Source organism: Lactuca saligna, chromosome 1, assembly GCF_052625555.1.
Source record: "Lactuca saligna cultivar CGN05327 chromosome 1, ASM5262555v1, whole genome shotgun sequence".
NCBI classification, from domain to species: Eukaryota; Viridiplantae; Streptophyta; class Magnoliopsida; order Asterales; family Asteraceae; genus Lactuca; species Lactuca saligna.
The window spans coordinates 72,419,232-72,440,885 of record NC_136417.1 but is presented as its reverse complement, the minus strand read 5'-3'; the positions used below and the strand labels follow the sequence as shown (position 1 = coordinate 72,440,885).

The 21,654-nt window shown below is 36.5% G+C and overlaps 2 protein-coding genes across 2 annotated transcripts; both read left to right on the top strand.

Moving 5' to 3' along the window:
• Positions 1-17,705: 17,705 nt before the first annotated feature.
• On the top strand, positions 17,706-19,358 carry LOC145008329 (casein kinase 1-like protein 3). The gene is made up of 6 exons (XM_078966949.1): positions 17,706-17,824; positions 17,938-17,999; positions 18,092-18,155; positions 18,236-18,320; positions 18,595-18,677; positions 18,863-19,358. Exons 1-5 carry the CDS (start codon positions 17,706-17,708, stop codon positions 18,631-18,633), a joined length of 369 nt encoding a protein of 122 aa, XP_078823075.1. The 3' UTR covers positions 18,634-18,677; positions 18,863-19,358.
• A 703-nt stretch (positions 19,359-20,061) lies between these two features.
• LOC144999473 (uncharacterized) lies at positions 20,062-21,384 on the top strand. Its single transcript, XM_078958711.1, has 3 exons — positions 20,062-20,735; positions 20,883-21,014; positions 21,152-21,384. Exons 1-3 carry the CDS (start codon positions 20,677-20,679, stop codon positions 21,309-21,311), a joined length of 351 nt encoding a protein of 116 aa, XP_078814837.1. The 5' UTR covers positions 20,062-20,676; the 3' UTR covers positions 21,312-21,384.
• The last annotated feature ends 270 nt before the right edge of the window (positions 21,385-21,654 follow it).

Genomic DNA, 21,654 nt, shown 5'->3' with positions numbered 1-21,654 from the left:
CGTAGCTCTTTACAAGGTTTCTCGAAACTTGAGAAGATGATGGTACGCCATTTAAGATAAGTGATCATATAATCCTCTGTTCTAGATATCAGTCGGACAAACACATGGAACAATGTCTTACTTATTGTCCAACATTTGTTTCCCGATTTCCGATTTGTTTGACAAAGAACTTTATTGAACACATCAATCTAGTTCTGACTGGGCCCGGTACATAGGTCAAAACAAAATCATCGAGGGGCCCAGATATCAGCTTCTAATCCAAGAAGGAACAGATAAACTTCGACTCATATGTTTGTTCTACTACTCATTGAATTACACATAAGAGCACGATTTTATAACATCGAGTTACCAATGCGTTTTTCGTACAATCAATGCATAACCAACTTGTAAGTAACAAATCATATCTCTAGGTTTAAAGACTTATATGATATTACCGTCTCACGATCACTCGAGATAGAATTCCATGAAGTGATTCCAGTGAGCGTGGGTTGTGTCCAATGCTCAGAACTTATGAGCACTCATGATTGTTGTAGCCTTGTCCCAGACCTCTACAACCAATCATGACAGTCTTGATTCATACCTACTTCTGACATATGACCGACTGTGGAGGTTTGAATAATATGTTAAACCAAACAAAATTATTCTGGAAGTCAAAACATGCAAAAAGAAATATAGTAAACGATCGACAAGAGATAGCAACACTTTACTCATAAATAAAACACTTTTATTCATCATCAAATGTCAATTACACTTTACAAATTTCAAGATTATCTAACTACTAAATCTAATATCATCCTTCAGCCCTATGCTCCGAGCATGCTGGAGATGCTTAACCCGAGTCAGTCCCTTCGTGAGGGGATCTGCCGGATTCTCATCTGATGATATCCTCTTTGCCACGAGGAGTCCTTCTTCGATCCGATGTCTGATGAAATGGTATTTTCTGTCGATGTGTCTGGATCTCCCGTGATCCCTTGGTTCCTTGGCTAAGGCAACAGCACTTTCACTATCACAGAAAATTTCCATCGGCTCTTTAATAGCTGGTACAACTCCAAGGTCTCCAATGAAGTTCCTCAGCCATAACGCCTCCTTTGCTGCTTCGCTAGCTGCAATATACTCTGATTCACAAGTAGAATCTGCCACTGTCTCTTGCTTGGAACTCTTCCAAGAAATTGCTCCTCCATTTAGGGTAAAGACCCAGCCCGACTGAGAGCGGAAGTTATCCCTATCAGTCTGGAAGCTAGCATCACTATACCCTACAACTCTCAAGTCATCACTCCCACCGAGGGTAAGGACCCAATCCTTAGTCCTTCGTAGGTACTTGAGAATATTCTTTACCGCAGTCCAGTGTGCCTTGCCAGGGTTCCCCTGAAACCTGCTAACCATGCTCAAGGCAAAGGCTACATCAGGTCGAGTACACATCATAGCATACATGATCGAACCTACAGCCGAAGCATAAGGTATTCGACTCATTTCTGCTATCTCAGCCTCAGTGCTAGGGCTTTGTGTCTTACTCAGCTTGGCGCTACTCTGGATGGGCAACTCTCCTTTCTTGGAGTTTTGCATTCTGAATCTCTTCAGAATCTTCTCCAAGTAGGTACTTTGACTAAGTCCAATTAGTCTTTTACTCCGATCTCTCAAGATTCTTATCCCCAAAATATAGGCAGCTTCACCAAGGTCCTTCATAGCGAAACACTTTCCAAGCCAGGACTTTACTTCCTGCAAGGTTGGAATGTCGTTTCCTATGAGTAGTATGTCATCCACATACAATACCAAAAAGCTAACTATACTCCCACTAGCCTTGACATATACACAAGATTCATCTTCACTCCTAGAAAAGCCAAATTCCTTGACCTTTTCATCAAAGCAAAGATTCCATCTGCGAGGTGCTTGCTTTAATCCATAAATGGATTTCTCAAGCTTACACACTCTATTAGGGTACTCGTTACTGACAAAACCCTCTGGCTGACTCATGTAAACATCTTCAGCCAACTTTCCATTAAGGAAAGCGGTTTTGACATCCATTTGCCAAATTTCATAGTCATGAAATGCGGCTATGGCTAACAGAACCCGAATAGACTTAATCTTGGCTACCGGAGAAAAGGTCTCATCATAGTCCACTCCAGGAATTTGAGAGAAGCCCTTTGCAACCAGTCTAGCCTTATAAGTGTGTACTTTACCATCCATGTCGGTCTTCTTCTTGAAGACCCATTTGCACCCTACAGTCTTTCGACCTGGTACATTCTCAACCAAGTTCCAAACTTGATTGTCATACATGGATTGTATCTCGCTATCCATAGCCTCTTTCCATTTAGCAGACTCGGGGCCTGCCATGGCTTCCTCGTAGCTGTTAGGGTCATCTTGACTTACTAGTGTCTCATCACTAATAAGTGTCTCACCTTCTGCAGTAATATGGAATCCATAGTAATGCTCAGGTGCACTCCTAACTCTCGTGGAACGCCTCAGAGGTACAGATTCGTCAATTGGCTCAATAGGAGTTTCCTCCTCAAGTTGAGGGCTAGAGTTTAAAGTTCCTTCACCACTTGACTCTTGAATTTCTTCAAGATCAACTTGCCTCCCACTGTCTCCTTGGCTTATAAACTTTCTTTCTCGAAAGACTCCTCTTCTTGCTACAAAGACCACATTGTCACTAGGTCTGTAGAAGAGGTAACCAAAGGATTGCTGTGGGTAGCCGATGAAAATACACCTCTCGCTTCGGGGTTCGAGCTTATCATGAGTCTCGCGTCTCACGAAAGCCTCGCAGCCCCAAATCTTGATGTGGTCTAGTTTAGGTACTTTACCAGTCCACATCTCGTGAGGAGTTTTGGCAACTTTCTTTGTAGGGACTAGATTAAGGATATGGGCGGCAGTCTCTAAGGCATACCCCCAGAATGATATTGGTAGCAAAGCTCGACTCATCATGGAACGAACCATGTCCAACAAGGTTCGATTACGCCTCTCAGCCACACCATTCAACTGCGGTGTCCTGGGAGGTGTCAATTGTGAGACAATCCCACATTCCTTTAGATAGTCGAGGAACTCTGAACTAAGATACTCACCACCTCGATCGGATCGAAGCATCTTAATGTTCCTGCCCAATTGATTCTCGACTTCCTGTTTAAATTCCTTAAACTTCTCGAAAGTCTCTGACTTATGCTTGATTAAGTAGACATATCCATATCTACTGTAATCATCGGTAAAAGTCAAATAATAACGATTAGCATCTCTTGTGGCATGTTTGAATGGTCCACACACATCCGTGTGTATAAGGTCCAACAAACCTTCACCCCTTTTACACGAGCCTGTGAAGGGTGACTTTGTCATTTTTCCAAGTAAGCATGATTCGCAACTATCATTTGACTTTAGGTCAAACGACTCCAAGACTCCATCCTTTTGGAGTTGGCCTATGCGTTTCTTGCTTATATGTCCAAGACGACAATGCCATAACGATGCTTTATCCAAGTTATTATTATTAGTAGAATCAATACACAAAACATTATTTCCTAAGTTATCTACAATAGATACAGCTTCATACACACCATCACAAGGTAATGCTTTAAAATAAAGTACATTATTAAAGAAAGCATTAATCGAACCAACTTCATTATCAAACGAAAAGGTGAAACCTTGTTTGTACAATGCATGAAAGGAAATAATATTTCTTGCCATTTCTGGCGAATAACAACATTTATTCAAATCTAAATTTAACCCACTACTTAGCAATAAAGTATAAACTCCAATCTTGGTGACAGGTGTAACTTTCCTATTCCCCATGATTAAGTTTATTCTTCCTTGCTCCACATTCTCACTTCTTCCTAGTCCCTGCAAGTCACAACAAATATGAATTCCGCAACCTGTATCAAGGACCCAAGATTTCGAATGGGGTGAGTTATTAGAAATGATAGTGTAAATACCTGCATGGTTGGGTTTGACTTTCCCATCCTTTACATCTTGCTGGTACTTTGGGCAGTTCCGCTTCCAATGAGCTTTTTCGTGGCAATAGAAGCATTCAGCCTCTTTTGGGTCAGAAGAAGGAGTAATGAAACCTTTCTTGGTTCCACTTGAAGAAGAGCCATCAAGGGTCCGAGCCTTGGTACCCTTTGAAGATCTCTTTCTCTTCCTCCCTCGACTCTGCCCGATTGCCAAGACCGGAGTTGTTTCTGGAGTAGGAGTGATAGCAACCAACTTCCCCTTAAGACCTGTTTCTGCGGTCTTGAGAAGTCCCTGAAGTTTGCTGAGGGTGACCTCTTCCTTGTTCATGTGATATGTCATGCGGAATTGATCATAGCACGATGGTAAGGAGTGCAAAATGATATCTATTGCAAGCTCCTCAGGGAAGTTCACATTGAGCTTCAACAACCGATCCACATACCTTTGCATTTTCTGCATGTGGCTCGTGACGGACTCTCCGTCCTTCATCATGGTTGTTATCATGGAGCAGATGACTTCGTACCTCTCTTGTCGTGCACTTTGATGGTATCTTTCCATCAAATCTTGGTGCATTTCATAAGGGTAGAAGTCTTCATAAGACTTTTGGAGTTCAGCTGTCATGGTGGCTAACATGATGCAAGCCACCTTGGTTGCATCTCTTTCATGAGTATGAAAGTCAGCGATCTCCTGGGGAGTTGCAGTGGACTCGTCAATTTCCTTAAGCTCCTTGTCAAGGACATATTCTTTGTCCTCGTAGCGGGTAATCATCCTGATGTTTCTGATCCACTTATTGAAGTTGGATCCATCAAAGGTGACTTTCCCACACAGACTCATAAGAGTAAAGGAGCCATTAGGATTTGAGCCAGAAGCATTAGTTGAAGACATCTGAAAAAGAAGAACAAGTTTAGTTTAGATTTAAGAGAGTCCTTAACAAAACACCCAAATGTAATATTAAGGCTAGGATCCAATCACAATATAGTATAACTTAGAAGAGGTATGCCGTAATCTAAGCTATACCATATTTGAAAGGTAGGTGAATGACGATTCACCAATTTCCACCACGAAAACCGAAATATTAAATATTTAGTTTTTTTATTGGTTTTAGAAATTCCTAGATTCTTTGAGATCCAATGAACTTTTCAAAGGCATGTTTCAATCTCGGGAGTGCCCTCCAGGTTTTGTGACTGGGATGCCGAGGATCACAAAACGAGGTGTGAAGTAACCATGCAAATCACTTGGTACCCTTAAAGTTTATCACTCAATCGATGTGCCGGTAAACCACACACGCTCCACCGATACTATAATAAACCTTAAGTCACCCTTTACCTACCTTGTTAAGTCCAAGTTAGTGTGCCGGTTAACCACACACGCTCCACCAACGACTCAGACAAAGTGTAAAGTGTAATTTCATGGATTAGCACCTTATTCACATTTTTCCTAAAGTAACTAAGATTGGGAATTTAATAAAACGTTTAGTTACTTTATATATTCATCATACTTTGAATGAGAATTTATAAGTCCTTGTCTTACCCGTTCGGCTAACGACCCTCCACCAGTCAAGCAAGCGGTGGGTGAGAATATACACCCATTAAGTCACCATTTTATAGGCAACAACCTTATACCCACCTTATAGACCGGCTTAGTGAATGAGGCGTACTAGCGGTAAGACGACTTGTTCTTATACATATATATATATAATTATTAAATTATCATAATATAAGTATAAGGGTTGAATTTTAACTTTTAAAATTCAAGGGGTTGGAACTAAAGTTTTAACTTAACTTTACTTGTTCCAAAACTTGAGGGCAAGTTTTGTAACTTTCAAAACTTTTCATTTCTTGTAACTTATGAGTTTAATAGAGTCATAAAATGAAGACTCTTCATTTTTATAACTCTTGTGTTTTTCTTAATGGTTTTAACTCAAGTGTGACTCTTGGTTTTCCATAACTTAAGGATAAGTTATGGACTCCATTAAAACACATTATGATCAAGAATTAAACTACCAAATAGGTTACAAATAATTCCTATGATCATCTAAAACATCATAAGAACAAGAACATGAATATAAACATAATCAAAAATTACATAAAACTTTGTAATTATGATAACTAGTTGTTGTAAATGAATTAGCAAAACATTACACCACCAAAAACAAGTTTACAATTACCAAAACAGTTTAGGGTAATGTTTCTAATTCATTTTCCAGCAACTGAATCGAAATTCTGCACTCATTCGACCCTACTCGCCGAGTGCATGAACATGACTCGCCGAGTTGGTTCAAGATACACATGGACTCGGCGAGTCCCCCCTATGGACTCGACGAGTCCGATCGCAGACAGCAAATTTTCGATTCTGTTTTCAACTTTTAAGAACAAATAAGAACAAACAAGCCTAGGCTCTGATACCACTGATGGGTTTTGAGCATTCTAACACTTCCTAAGTGTACATGCAACCCTAATAACCTTGGATCTATGTTTGTCTAATTTGTCATGCAAAGTTGAATTCCAAGGTTATATTCCTATCTAGCATACATGGGGAACAATTTTAACATAAAGTATAGATAGAATAACTTACCTTGTTGTTGCTTGTGTTCCTTGAAACCTTGTGAGCCTAGCACCTCAAGTGGTGATGCCTCAAATGCTTCACACAACACCAAATGCTCTTGGAAGAACTTATGAGAGAATACACACTCTTCAAAATCGGCCAAGCCCCCTTATTACTTAGTGTAACCGATTTGGGAGGAGATCATATTACTTATATAGTGTTGACACATCTAGGGTTAAACCCTAATGTGTCATGACTCTTCATTTCCATGACCCATGGGTTTGTAACTCCCATGGAGCATCCTATGGGTGGAACCCAACTTGATGATCCATGGAGCCTTTTAGCCCACTATACAAGATATGGATGATTTACTTAATCAACCCATATATTTAATTAGTTATCTTTTGATCACTTAATTAATTCTTGATCAAACTAATCAAATAATATTATTAATATATTAGAACTTATAATATATTAATAATCTCCAAGCGTTATTTCTCTCATTTAGTTTATCCAATTGCATGGTGCCATGCAACCCAAATGGACCATGCCGGGTCGGGTCAAGTACATACCAGAAATAGTTATGGACTTAGACACCTTATCCAACAGAAGGTTCGTTGGGATACCAACCGAGAACCCGATTTCACTTAGGAGCGCCAGAACCAATCGCTTAGGAAGTTTCCTCCTCATGAATCGATCATTCGTACCTACTTCCTTACCTAAATTCTAATTTCGAGATGAAATTCCCTCTAACGGGGGGATGATGTGACAACCCGAAATTTCCATTCTGAACAAACCATATCAAGTCAATAGAAGTTAGAACAATTATAGTGAAGTTCCAGACTTTTGGGTATAAGTTGGATAGTTTTCATGATTTACACTTAAAGTGATATCAGCAGAGTGGATGCACTAGGGTTTTGTGCAACACTGTTATTCCAAAACTCTATGATATTAGAGTTCATTTCGGGTTTTCATCCCAAATCGTGAGTACTTCCATCTAGTTGTATTATATAGCTTAGATTGTGCTTAATGACATCAAAATCGGATCAAAACCCCAAGATTTAAGAGTTTACCACCCAAGAACACTTGGAGAGTAAACTCTTTTATAAGGGCCAAAGTGTGCCCAATGTCCCTCCAAACCTTGGAAATGAACCTTGAGACTACCCATAGCTTGTTTAAACATCCAAAACATTAAGAATCAAAGGTTGAAAGTGAGTTCACAACCAAAGATGTTCTTGGGGCGTGAACTCCATTTTAAGGTGTCAAAATGCACCAAATGTCTTCCTTAAGCCAAGCGACTAGCATAGCACTTTACCCTAATGTGTTTAGGACTAGCAAACACCATTAGAACACCAAGAGTAAGGTGTTCATGGCCCAAGAAGTTCCAGGGCCGTGAACTCCAAACAATAGTGCCAAATGGTGCTATAAACTCTTCTAAAGCCTTGTACACTAGCCTAGTTTAGTTCCCAGTTGAATTAAGAACTTGAAAACACCAAAAACACCCATCCAAGGGAGATTACGGCCGTAATATCCATGGGATTTGATCCCAGGGCCATAAACTCCTAAAAGGAGTTATATAATGCCCTAAACTCTTGCATAGACCAAGCCATTAAGTAGAAATGCTTATTAGCGTCTTGTAGAGCATCAAACACAAAATGGACATATAAGTGTGAGCTTACAGCTGTAAACTCCTTTGGTAGTGTCATTAGGGCTGTGAACTTCATGGTGGATTTTCCTTGAGCCCTACACACAATAGCTTCCCCTACAAACACTTAGATGCAATCCAAGAGGCTAATAACACTTGATAAAGGTGTTTAGCATGTCCTATGGTGTCTTGACTTATTTATTAGTTGTTTATAGACTAATTTGTTACATATATGTGATATTATATGTTAACTAGTATCATAGAGTGTGTTCAAGACTTCACTTGACACCTAGCAATCCTACCTCTTCAGTTCATCCGTATCACCCACAACAGGTGAGTTCATACCTCGTAATCAATGTTTTAAATGATTTCAAATGCTTTAATGGGGCGGGGGGGGGGGAATACAAGTAGAAAACAACATGTTATTAAATCAATCATATGTATTTATAAACGTCTTTTCATTCAGCAGATTTCACATACTACAAAATGTGATGCATGAAATGGTTTTATATCTTAAAAATACCTGGATAGCAAAAGTATTACGTTAGAAATGTTTAATGACATCAAGTCATTGTTAGTTATTGTTCAAAACTCTTAGATGTCTTACAAAACCATTTTACCTTCTTGAACAAAACTATATCTATACACTTATGTTTTTTTATACGTATTGATGTTATAGTTTTCATCATTCATTCAGTTTCCCACACTCTTGTTTAGCAAGGGTGTATAAGCATGTTTGGACAATCAATTACCTTCCAGTTAACTATTATATGGATAGTTAGGAGATACATAACATTATTCCTATTACAAGGAATTACATCAGATTCAGTTCATTCATGAGTCTACACTATACATTACATGAGTACCTTACTTGATTACATTACATAAGTACCTTACATGAATACATTACATGAGTACCTTACATGAATACATTACATGAGTACCTTACATGAATACATTACATGAGTACCTTACATGAATACATTACATGAGCACCTTACATGAATACATTACATGTGTACCTTACATGTAAACATTACATGAGTACCTTTACGTAGATACATCTTCCTGTATACATTTACATGGATACTTGTACCTCGATTCACTAGGATGATTTATTAGTACCTTCTGTGTAAATTGTCCTGCCTATCCCAGTTCAACGGGATATCTAGACAAGACTAACCATTTCGAATCCCAACTGTTAGCACCAGTGGTTGATGAACATCTATGGATGCCTATGGTTATTACTTATATTAGGGGTACCTTTACGGGACTAACCATTCCTTGGGCCTACTGTTCGCTACAGAGGTTGATGAACATCTACGGATGCCTACGGTTAATACTTATATTAGGGGTACATTTAAGGGACTAATCCTTCCTCCCCCTGCTGTAGCTACAGAGGAAAATTGAATAATCTACGGATGTTTAAAGGTTATACAATTCACTTTTCGCGATGTCGTGTTAATCCTAATACAAAAGGATAACAATTACATTAGTACATTTTCCTATTACTTTATTTTGTGATACATTCGCATAAACAATGAGTTAGACTAAGTACTTTTAGTAATAGTCAAAAGAAAGGAAAAACTATCATTTTCATAGCAAAACATTCGGGTCTTGGTAGAAGACTACATTTCATACTAGTAGGAAATAAGGGATTTTCTAGGGTTTTCATACTTATATCAACTGTTTCATTCAAAGATTTACATAGCATACATAACAGCTTTCCAAAACAAGATAATGACATTTAAATACTTATGAATTCACCAGCTTTAGGCTGATACTCTCTTTCAAAATAACTTGTATTCTCAGGTCACCGGTTAGATAGGTACGATGGCCAGGTTTTGAGAAGATGGAGCATAGACAAGACTCATCTTATTTTGATTATTCATTTTATTGTTGTACATTATGAAAGAACACACATGTATTAAAACTTTACTTTTAATGCAATGGATGATGTTGTTTCCTATTTACTACTTTAGATTGTTATGATACTTCACATGACGTCCTCCACCCCGGAACGTTTCCGCCGTTCTTCGTTTTGGGGTGTGACTCCCGAAAGTGTGCCTGAATCCCCCAAACTAAGGCTCTAATACTAAATTGTAACGTCCCAATAACTATGATCAAAATTTTATTTTTATTATAATCGAACACCATCAAGTATTCATAAGAAACCAACCAAAAATGTCAAATAAGAGTAAGCATCATAGTAAAAATCCAAATCAAAAAGAAAACGAGGAACATGGCTGGATGCGCTGCGATCAAGCCGAGCTCTTCCCTTTGTACCGGAAGTACCTGAAACCACAAAAAAACTATCAGTACAAAGCTTATTGATCTTCCCCAATATACCACATACATCATACACATAATATAACAACACGTGCCTGTGTCGGGTACGTATCAACCCTATTTAACAACAATTACTTGTGTCGGGTTCGTATCAACCTCAAGTCCATAATGTGTAGCACCTGGTTCTTGTTACGTACTCTGTTATTAAATATTCATTTATTTTTGCATTTCTTTAGCCTTGGACTCGGCGAGTCGAAGAACTGACTCGCCGAGTAGAAGCGGGATGAGGCGCGGGGTTTGAGCTGCAGACACGGCGAGTAGCCGCTGTTTGGACAAAAACCCTAATCCAGGGGTTTGCACCCTATTTAAACGACCTTATGCAGCCTCCTTTCCCCCTTTATGCTACCAAACGCTCCTCATAGCAAACCCTAGCCGTTTTTGTGAAGATCTAAGGCTTTTTGAGTGATTCTTTTGAGTCTTGATCTCAAGGAAGAAGGAAGAGCATAGAAGGATCAAGAGGGGATTGAAGGATTCGAGTTTGGTTCCTCATTTGCAGTCTTTGGAAGGTATAAAGTCTGAACCTTGCTCATTCATTTGTTAGATCCCTCTTTGAGGTGATTTAGGGCTTTTTAAGCCATTTTGGTGGCCAACCATGTTTGCAAACATGGTTGGGGGTTTGGGCTTCTATATCACATCATTTTATGAGCTACAAGTCAGATCTAGGTTGCTTTTTGCACCAAGGAAGGCCCCATGCAACAAAAGAACCATTTTAGAGCGTTTTAAGCTCTATCATTTGGTTAAGTGTTGTACATCATAAATCAAAGTTCTTGGTAAGGAATGAGATAGGCTCGGGGAGTCCATTCTTGGACTCGGCGAGTCCAGAGGTTTTGGTCCCATATCAGTAAGGATCGTAAGGACCAGTTGAGTGTGGAAGGGTTTTTAGGAGTCTCGGGGAGTGACCCAACATACTGGACTAAGCAAAGTGTTCTGGGAATTCATTATAGTCGGCGAGTGCATGAACGGGCTCGACGAGTCCAAGGCAATCTTCATGGTAATCGACGAGTTGTTCATACAACTCGGCGAGTCGGATGTGGATTCAGTCGATGTTCTTTTAGAAGGAAAACTCATCGAGTCATCGCCTTACTCGACGAGTAGAGACGAGTTTGAGGTCTAATGGAAGCATAGGGACTCGGCGAGTCAGGTCAACTAGAAGCTGACTTTGATTTTGACTTGGTCAGGGGTAAAATGGTCATTTTACCCTAAGAATAGATGTCAGTTTCTGACTGAGTGTTTTGTGGGAATTATAGCCAGAGGATTTCTGGAGCAGCAGTAGCGGCAGCAGTCAGAGGATTCCCGCACAGTTTAGCAGCTACCACGAGGTGAGTTACCTTCCAGTAGCAGTGGGTCTAAGGCTACAATGCCGACCCACTAGTAGGAGTGTATGTTTAGATGATTGTCTCTGTGATATTCATCTAGGGATGCTACTACCTGTGTTATGTTTATGTGCTAGTATGTTATGATGTTATGTGGTGGTGATAGGGATGAAATAGTCCCCAGTGTCCGGTCGATAGGACCGAAGGGGAGACCAGCACCCAGGTATGCTAGGCAGTAGCCAGTCGAGAGGACCAAAGGGGAGACCAGCACCCAGATATGCTAGTCAGTATCCGGTCGAGATAACCGAAAGGGGTAGGCCGGGCACCCAGATATGCCTGACAATATATGTATGTTATGCGGTTTTTTGGTATGTGGTACGATGGGGGAACTCAATAAGCTTTGTGCTTACGGTTTTCAGTTGTTGTTTCAGGTGCCTCTTCAGCGAAGGGGAAGGAGCTGGCACGGTAGTGACATATCACACACACGCTCTATGTTTTCCGCACTATGAGATATTCTGGGATTTGTACTCTGACATTATGGGTGTTTTTATGTTTTGGTTTCGGACATGAAAGATGTTTATGAAATGATCATGTTTATTCCCCAAATGTTTTCCAAAGTATTGATTTGAAAATGAAATTTTTGGCTGTGAAAATTGGGTCGTTACAAGTTGGTATCAGAGCCCTGGTTTGAGGGATCCGGACACACCTTCGGGAGTGTCTGAACTCAATCCGAGGGATTAAAGGATTTCGAAAAAGAAAAAGTTTTATAAAAGATTAAGTAAAAAGTTTTAATAAAGAACGAAGTGTGTGATATGCACGACCGGCCGAGCTCAAGTAAGTATTCCCCAAAGTACTCATACAATGTTATACTATGTTTATCAGTTTCAGTAGAATAACATGCTAGAATAGGACTAAGGATCTAGGAGGATACCTTACGTGCCTGCTTTTGTGTTCCAGTCTTATGTGAATTGCATGCTAGAAATTGAGTAGACAATAGTACGATAGCCTGTTTAGGTTATGTCTGATAGTATGAGTTCAGCATTGAATGCTAGTGCAGTTTGTCGTTATGAGAATAAACTTCCTTGAGTAGATACTGTATCCGAATGTTGCTTGCTTTGTGCTTTGTGGGACTCCAAGTGATAGAAGTTAGCCATTAGGTGAATACGTCACATCACATGGGATCAGGATTGGATAATCTAAGAGTGTTGGATTTGGCCCGGCTGCGTAGCTCTCGTTTGAGTCCAACCGTGGTAGGGACGAGTCTTTTACTCAAAGGATTATCCGAGCCTCGTCACATGTGATGGTATTCAGGTGATGGCCAATTGGCATTACAATAGGCCTTTAATAGCTGAGAATTGGTTTAAGTGGAGTCAGAGATTTTCCTAAGGGTAAGACTAGGATAAAGATAGAAGTGATTAGCAGCGGTAAAAAGGGATCTGGTCGAGTCAAGGCAGTCCTTGAAGAAGGTACGGATAGATGTGGAAGGTACTATGGGCCCTACTACTGAAAGCAGAGGATCCGTACTCAAACCAAGGAAGGCCGAGATAAGACCAGGGAACTTGTAGTGGATGTGGTTCCTCAAGAGGTATCATTATCGCTAACAATCGTTGTTCACTACAAGAAAAGACCCTTTTACGACGTGCAAACCACGACACTCATTGATTTATGTTACGCAAAAGAGAGTGACATTAAAAAAGTGTCATCTCTTCAAAAAATTTAAGAGTTTAGGTCACGCATTATCGCGTGCCCTTAAATTAGTGTTATAAGAAAAAAAAATTAAAAACACGAAGGGCGCTATATTTTAAATGCGCGTCCTCTATAAGTGTCGCTTTATAATTTTAATGAACACGCATTTAGTAATAGTGGCGAAAATGAAATCCAAATTTTTTTTGAAAATCCGCCTTGTCTTTTCTACCTTCTTTATATCTTTCATCTTTAATCGATTTTCCCCTCTCCCTCCTCTTCGATCCGCTTCTCCCCTACTCCTGACCTTACTTGTTAATCTCATCGGATATCTGCTCTAGTGTCGCTCTGAAGATAAAGAAATTTCAAGCCCTAGTCTCCCTCCGAGATAGAGACGAAAAGAGAAGAAACATGAAGAATGCACCACTAAACCCTAAAAACTCAATCTATCTCCCTTCATTCCCTCACTCCATTTTCTCTGCAAACCGTAAGCCATTACCACCACCATTGAACCCTAAAATCTCAATCCACACTTCATGCTTCTATGATTCTCTCCTCTTCGACTCTCTAATCTCCGATTTCACTCTAAAAACATCGATTGAACTCCTCGCTTCACTTATTGTCTACCAAAAATAAATGTTGATTGCAACCACCTTCAAGCACGATGCCTCTCAGCTACACATCTAGAACAAGAACGTACATACATCACTCTCAAACACCCCACTTAGCTTCTTCATTATTCTTGATGTCATGTGATTTCTAGGGCTCGAAGCAACCTCCTCTATCTTACATTGAAAATCATTTCCGCCTCTCATCGCTGACCGTTTTGGAGCGATTTCTAGGGTTTGAATCAACATTTACCCTTATCGACAATCGATCTGATGCACTCATCACCTTTTGTTACCTTTCGAGAATTCTCTTGATGTACCAGCTGAAGCAGCGTGGCTTAATACATATGAAAGGTTATCACCGCGTTGGAAATCCATTCGTCCTTCCTTCTCAGGTAAATCATTCGTCCTTCCTTCTCAGGTATTGACTGTAGGTTTTGTTTAATTTTCCAGTACACGATGAGTAAATTTGGAATGGGTTACTCATCAATTAGATGAGCTGTATTCATTTCTCCCATGCCACGTTTTGCCCCATACTTTTGTCCTTTGATACAACCGATGTTCCTACTCTCCTTTTTCAGTTTTCCATCATCGCTTCTTCACCTTTTTCATTAAATCCCTCTCTCTCTCTCTCTCTCACCACTAACTTCCTAAACACCACCACCATTTACCGACTCGAGATGAGTGCTTTTGTCATTTGTAGTTCTCCTTTTCAGTTTGGTAGGTTTCATTCTACATATAGGCTCGATTTCAGGTATAAAATCGCCCATAGTCCTGCATTTTCTTTTGTTATCCATTTAAGGGTTTTTGTTATTAAGTTTGTGTCTGATCGATTCACTTGTAATTTTGAAGTTCGACTTTATAGGGTCAGACTTTTAGTTGTGTGTGGCTGTAAATAAAGGTCCGATGTACTCAAACTCCTTTCAGTTGAAGATGTAGCTGAAAAGGTCTATTAAAAACCTAATTTTTAAAAATGTTTGTTGATTTTTCTCAAATGTTTTAGGAGTCTAGGACCCACTATTGGTATTTTCGCAAAAATATACCCATGTCTTGCTTTCTTTGTCTAAAACGAGCTTTTCAAGAATTCATGGTTGGTTTCTGTTTTTATATGTTATACTTTAAGCATTTTCTTTGTCTAAAATGAGCTTCTCAAGAATTTATGGTTGGTTTCTGTTTTTATATGTTTTTATATGTTATACTTTAAGCATGTTAAACCAAAACTATATGGAGATGAAAAAATCAGAAGGAAAAGAGAATCCAGTGGTTTACTTTTCTCAAATTCTTGTCTTTTTATCCATAGTTTTCACATTTTGATATTCATATAGAACGGTGGTTGGGATGAATATTCTTGTTTCAAAGAATTAATTAATCATGGTTGTTCTAATTTTGAAGAATTATAGATAAACGGGTATAACACATGATCACATACTCTAAATTCCAAAAGGTGTACGATAATGCATTGAAAAACTTGTTGAAGCCGATATCAAAATATGGATTTTGAGCGGTGAAAAAATGTAAAACACAATTGAAAAACTTGTTAAGGTTAAGATTTTTATCAGGAAGGAATTGATGCACTGAAAGAGGTGATTTGCCAAAGGTATCTATCTTTAAGTAAATTACTTTTTGGTCCCTGAGTTTGTTCAAAAAATGTATTTTTAATAGTTTTCTCCTGCAGTTTTAGTAACTAAACAAAGGGACTGATATGTAATTTCATATTCAAACGCCATATAGAGAAAAAGAAGTGTTAAAAAATTAGAACAATGACTCCAATTATTTCATTTAAAAGATTACAAAAAATAAGGGTGGCTTTCGTCTCTTCTCCAGCACATTTTTTACAGACAAAAGGAACAATTCAGTGATGGAGTCGGATATAGGTGGATTGATGGTTTGAAGGATCATGCAAACCAACATGTCATTCAGTCATTTCTTAATTGTTATTCAGCATCACATCTAAGAAAAAAGGGTAAAATACTCATTAATTTACTCTTGTTCAAATGGTTTATGATGTCAAGAAAGAGTCTTTGTTCTGTTCATACAATCAGACATTCAACATTTCATCTGATGAAAAAGAAAACAATGACCGACCCTAAGACAATTATTTTTGCAGGTTACTGATTCAATGCTAACAAATGCAACTTTTTTAATCCCGAAAACACCCCTATGACAAAAGAAGGGTACTACTATCGGACAATCTTTGAAAAGTTCTTCCCAAAGGTGGGTCCACTTTACTTTTTTGCTTATGTTTTCTTTTAGCATAACCCTAAACCCCGTGTAAAAGACTCTTCTTCCCAAAGGTGGATCCACTTAATTCCTCAACTTCTTTGAACCTAAGATGTATATAAATCTTTCTATCGTTATTAAAAAGTCTCTTAGGATAATCATTAATGACTTGTATATAGATTGTCTTTACCATGAGACAAGGGGTTCTTGTCTTTTATGATTATAAATTTGCTCATTTAAGATGTCGTTTTTGGTGTTTAATGTGCTAATTTATACCTATATAAACCTCAATTCGGTACAAGGAAACGTGTAATTTGATGCAACTCACCATCAAATTGATGAGAGTAGACCTAACAATTGGTATTATAGCCATGTGATACTTCGATTACTAACCAAACAGAAAAGGCTATTGACATTGAGGAGCTGGAACTGAAATTTTGTTGGTGTATATGAGATAGTATGATTAAGAGGGTAAAATACAATAGGATGTGTTGTCTAGTATTGCTGATATAAAAGCCACCATGCACATATTTTCTATGGAAGCATGATGGCATGTCGTTCAGAAACTACATTTGTGCATAGTATGGCATCATGTGGAATAGTGTCGCTTTCAAATTTCTTTTTGGTTCTCTCATGCTTTGTCACTTGATATCTACTCATGGGTGGATAAGATCCATACATAGTGAAGACCCCTATGTGATTTAAACCTGTATCAATAAACCTAATATGCTCGATAGCCCACATATATCTTTCTTCATAGTTTTTAAAAATATTTGGTAATCAGCATTTAGCTAATGAGCAATCAAATTTTACTCTTTTTTTGTAGGAAAATAGGCAAACCAAGCACCCACAATTGCTTTATGAAGCCAAACTATACAATTATCTCCAGTGAATAGGTAAGTTAATGTAACATTTGCTTTGCTTAAGCACAAATATATACTTATATACAACATGTTCTCTAATTCTACTTCTTACTTTCATATCCTGCAGTTGGAATTGCTAGCATCCATTGGTCTGGGGTTGATGTTCAAGACAATGTTCTTGTTCTTGACCTTCTTGGGCCTAGTCTTGAGGATCTATTTGTGTATTGTGGAAGAACATTCTCATTGAAGACAGTTTTAATGTCAGCTGATCAAATGGTAAAATCTTTAAAGATATGCTTTAATTACCTTTCATCCATAACTTTTGGATAATAAATAGTCTGCACCAGTCAATTTAGTTCTAAATATTAGTTTGCAATAATCTTTCCACAGCTTACAAGAATAGAACTGATGCAAGCTAAAGGATTTCTGCATAGAGACTTGAAACCAGATAATTTTCTCATGGGTCTAGGCAGGTAAGCAAATCAGGTAATTTCCACTGTTATATATCCTAAAATACAACCTTATGTGATGTGGCTTTATAGTGAATATTATGATGTATGCTAATAGACTATCTACTAACTTCACAGATTGTTTTTATCAGGTCTATGTTATTGATTTTGGACTTGCTAAAAGATACCGTGATCCCACCACAAGTTGCCATATTCCCTACAAGTATGATTGTCTTTTATTATTGTGTTCATATCCTTCTTTTTATATGTTGTTGTGGTTTTTCCTATATTTTATTGGTTCTTATATATATTTTCTTACCATACATATCTATACAGAGCAAACAAAAACTTGACAGGGACTGCATGTTATGCTAGCTGTAATACCCATTTGGGAATTGGTATGCAATCATTTCTGCATAAATCTTTTTACAATTTGATATTTTTATTTGCATTTTCTCTTATACAATATTTTCTTTTTTTATAAATTCAGAACAAAGCTGGCGTGATGACTTGGAGTCTCTGGGCTATGTTTTCTTGTACTTTTTGAGAGGAATGTATGTGCTTAAATATTTTAATTGAGTATGTTGTGAAATCTAAAAAAAATGAGCTTCTTGTTTTTATTTATTTTTTGCAGTCTTCCATGGCAGGGTCTAAAAGGTGCAACAAAGAAGCAAAAATATGACAAAATATGTGAAAAGAAAGTATCGACTCCTATTGAGGTATTTGTGAAACAATATACAAAAAATAACTTTTTTTATAGGGATAGTTGGCTACTGCTAAAATAACTGTCATATTTAAATTGTTTTAGTGGACTATGAAAATCATTTTCAATTTGTTTGACAGGTTTTATGCGAGAAGGTATATCCTTTATTCATATAATACAATATTATAGAAATTTAACAACATTTATGTTGTAAAATTTGTATAACATTGTATCTGATGTTTAAATCATGATATTGTTTTTTGATTAATATGATGTTCTACTTAGTTCAGGATTTGATTTTGATTACGTATTTGATTGGACAATCTTAAAGCATCAGCAGACAGAAAAGAATAAACCACATAATCATTCAACTGTTAGTGTTTTCATTACCATTTGTTCTTTACGATTCTAATAGCATTTACTTTTATGAATATTGAATAATTATTTATTGATTTCTACTCTTCTTTTCCCCATTAAAATGTTGTGTTTTTGTTCGTCACAATCTTAGGATCTAATTGACTTATGATTATAACATTTTAATACTAATCCTTGTTTCAGTCACTCATGGAATCTAACAAGGCGTTGGCAGAAACAAATAACATGAAATACATGTTTTGGAGCTTGAATTCCAAAGTGTCAATGATTCGATGATGAGTTGGTTCTAAGACATTGTTGCCCGGTGTCGATTTCTCTGTTTTCTGTTCGATTTGGTTAATTTCTATGAAGATGGTAGCTTACATTAGCAGATCTATTAATGATCGTCCTGGATGTTTGACTTTGAGATGCCCAATTCCATCCTGTGGTGCTGCTGTAGATGTGGACATGGTCAATATGAATTGGGCAAATACCATAAAAGCCACCATATTTTCACACGTTTTTGAGAAAAAGCCCTATTATTTTTTTATTTTTTTGGTTGGCTCTAGCCACAAATTGGACATAAAGTTACAACTCTAGCTCATTTAACGATTTTCATGGTTAACTCTGTTAATTTTTTTTTCAAAATCAGTCCAAAAAGTTCAAATTTGGTCCCTGTAGTTTGCAAAAATTTACACAACATGTCCAAAACTCGGTTTTATGTTTTTTAGCTTCTTTATTTTTATTTATTTATTTTTTAATCAAATCTAAACTTGCTTTTATATATTTTATAACTTTTTTTATATTTTTCGTTCTTTTGTTTTTGGTTATATATATATATATATATATATATATATATATATATATATATATATATATATATATATATATATATATATATTAACTTCTTTTCTTTTTTCTTTTTCTTTTTCGTTTTTATATTCATTTATTTTTCATATTTTGTATATTTTTTTTCTTTATTTTCATTTTTTTCGTTTTTTCGTTTTTCTTTATTTTTGATAAAATAAATTTATGTTTTGTTTTTCTTCAATTTGAAAACTTCTTTTGATATTTATCAAAAAATTTAAAGTGTCTGAATATATTTTTTTATATTTTTCGTATTAGTTTCGTACTTTTTTTTTTTGTTTTTTTTTTCGTATTTTTGTTATGTTTTGTTTTTCGTCAATTTGATAATTTCTTTTGATAACTTTTTAGAAAGTGCAAGGTGTATCAATATATCAGAGTATATTACATTTTTGGTGTTTGAGTTTTTTTTGGATTTCTAAAAAAAATGAAAAAACGAAAATAAAGAAAAAACAAAAAAAATGAAAAAAAATTATAAAAGATATGAAAAATAAATGAATATAAAAAACAAAAAAAAAGAAGTTAAAAAATAAAAAAAACAAAAAAAAAAAGAAATAAGAATGAAAAATATAAAAAAAATTAAAAAAATATAAAAGCAAATTTAGCTTTGATTAAAAAATAAAAAAATAAATGAAAATAAAGAAATTAAAAAACATAAAACCGAGTTTTCGATATGTTGTGTAAATTTTTGCAAACTACAGGGACTAAAATTGAACTTTTAGAATTGATTTTGCAAAAAATTTAACAGAGTTAACCATGAAAATCGTTAAATGGGCTAGAGTGGTAACTTTATGTCAAATTTGTGGCTAGAGCCAACCAAAAAAATAATAATAGCGTTTTTCTCAAAAACGTGTGAAAATATAGTGGCTTTTATGGTATTTGCCCATATGAATTAGTAAATTTCCAAACTACCCCTTCACCCTTGTTACATGTTATTTGTCTCTTTGTACATATCTTTCTTGGAGAAAGCCCCGATTAATTTTAATCCATTTAAAATCACAAAAAGTGTCCACTTTGTAAGGACAGGGACCATTTATGTAAAAATTAATAATATAAGTGAGTTGTTGTTTATGAATATGTGACTCAGCTAAATACGGATTGGTTTCCACCTGCTAATGCATCCTTGAAAAGGGTGGTTATTCAGAGACTGGTGTATGATCTCCTACAACAACCTTATGATGAAGCTGAAGCCTTTTACAAAGTATTTTCCCAAGTAAGTGCAAAAAGATTTCTTTTGGCAAAGTTTCATATCAATTTTGATCCTTGTGTTAACTTTAACAGCCCTTTTGTTAAATTAATAAATATGACTGTTTTGCTCTTATCCGATTCTTGGATTTTATATTTCATTGGATGCTTGCAGCTTTGACCAGCCTTTTGAAGAAGTTATATATCCAAAAGAGGATGTTGATGCTGTTTCCATTAGTAACAGAGACGTTGATTTGCTGCTACCAGACACATTTGTCAATGACACCATCATTGACTTTTATGTCAAGTATGTTTATCTTACTTATTTGATGGAATAAATTACTTTCATAACAATCCATATTAAAAAATATAAAAACTTAAATGTACATCAGACTAAAAGTCTTTACATATGAAATTGTATTATGAATTTCTAACTGATGACAGATACTTGAAGAACAAAATCAGCAAAATGAAGCCACTTGATTTAAATCTTGCAACATTATTAACAAAATGCAGTAAAGACTTGGAGTTGAATTTGGCTAAGTCATTATTGAGTGAGATGGGCCAATGTACAACTTCTTATCCATATAATCAACTATTTTGAGCATTAGTCTTAAAGAATTATGAAAGGAAATACGCAACTTTACTTAGTTGGAATTTGATGTACATAGTAGATTAGGTGCAAATTTATATATTGTAAGAAATAGAATTGTATGACATTAGATTTATGCAATGGATTCTATTTTTTTTATATATATTTTATTTTCTATTATGAAACATTAAATACAAATTTAATTTGAAAAAAAGTAAATATATAAATAATATATTTTTTTAAACATTTAAAATTATGATACGCAAAATGTGTGTCATCTTCATTTATGACATGGCCTTTCTTGACAGGGGCTTTCTTGATACGCATTGTGTGTCATTAACACGCGCGTCGTAAG

Bases quoted from the DNA above. Each gene is read 5' to 3' on its own strand.
- LOC145008329 (XM_078966949.1), top strand. From the start codon at position 17,706: ATGTATGCTAATAGACTATCTACTAACTTCACAGATTGTTTTTATCAG. The intron at 17,825-17,937 runs GTATGATTGTCT...ATATCTATACAG, and splicing joins AGTTGCCATATTCCCTACAA to AGCAAACAAAAACTTGACAG. The intron at 18,156-18,235 runs GTATGTGCTTAA...TATTTTTTGCAG, and splicing joins TTGTACTTTTTGAGAGGAAT to TCTTCCATGGCAGGGTCTAA.
- LOC144999473 (XM_078958711.1), top strand. From the start codon at position 20,677: ATGATCTCCTACAACAACCTTATGATGAAGCTGAAGCCTTTTACAAAG. The intron at 20,736-20,882 runs GTAAGTGCAAAA...GGATGCTTGCAG, and splicing joins TTTACAAAGTATTTTCCCAA to CTTTGACCAGCCTTTTGAAG. The intron at 21,015-21,151 runs GTATGTTTATCT...AACTGATGACAG, and splicing joins ATCATTGACTTTTATGTCAA to ATACTTGAAGAACAAAATCA.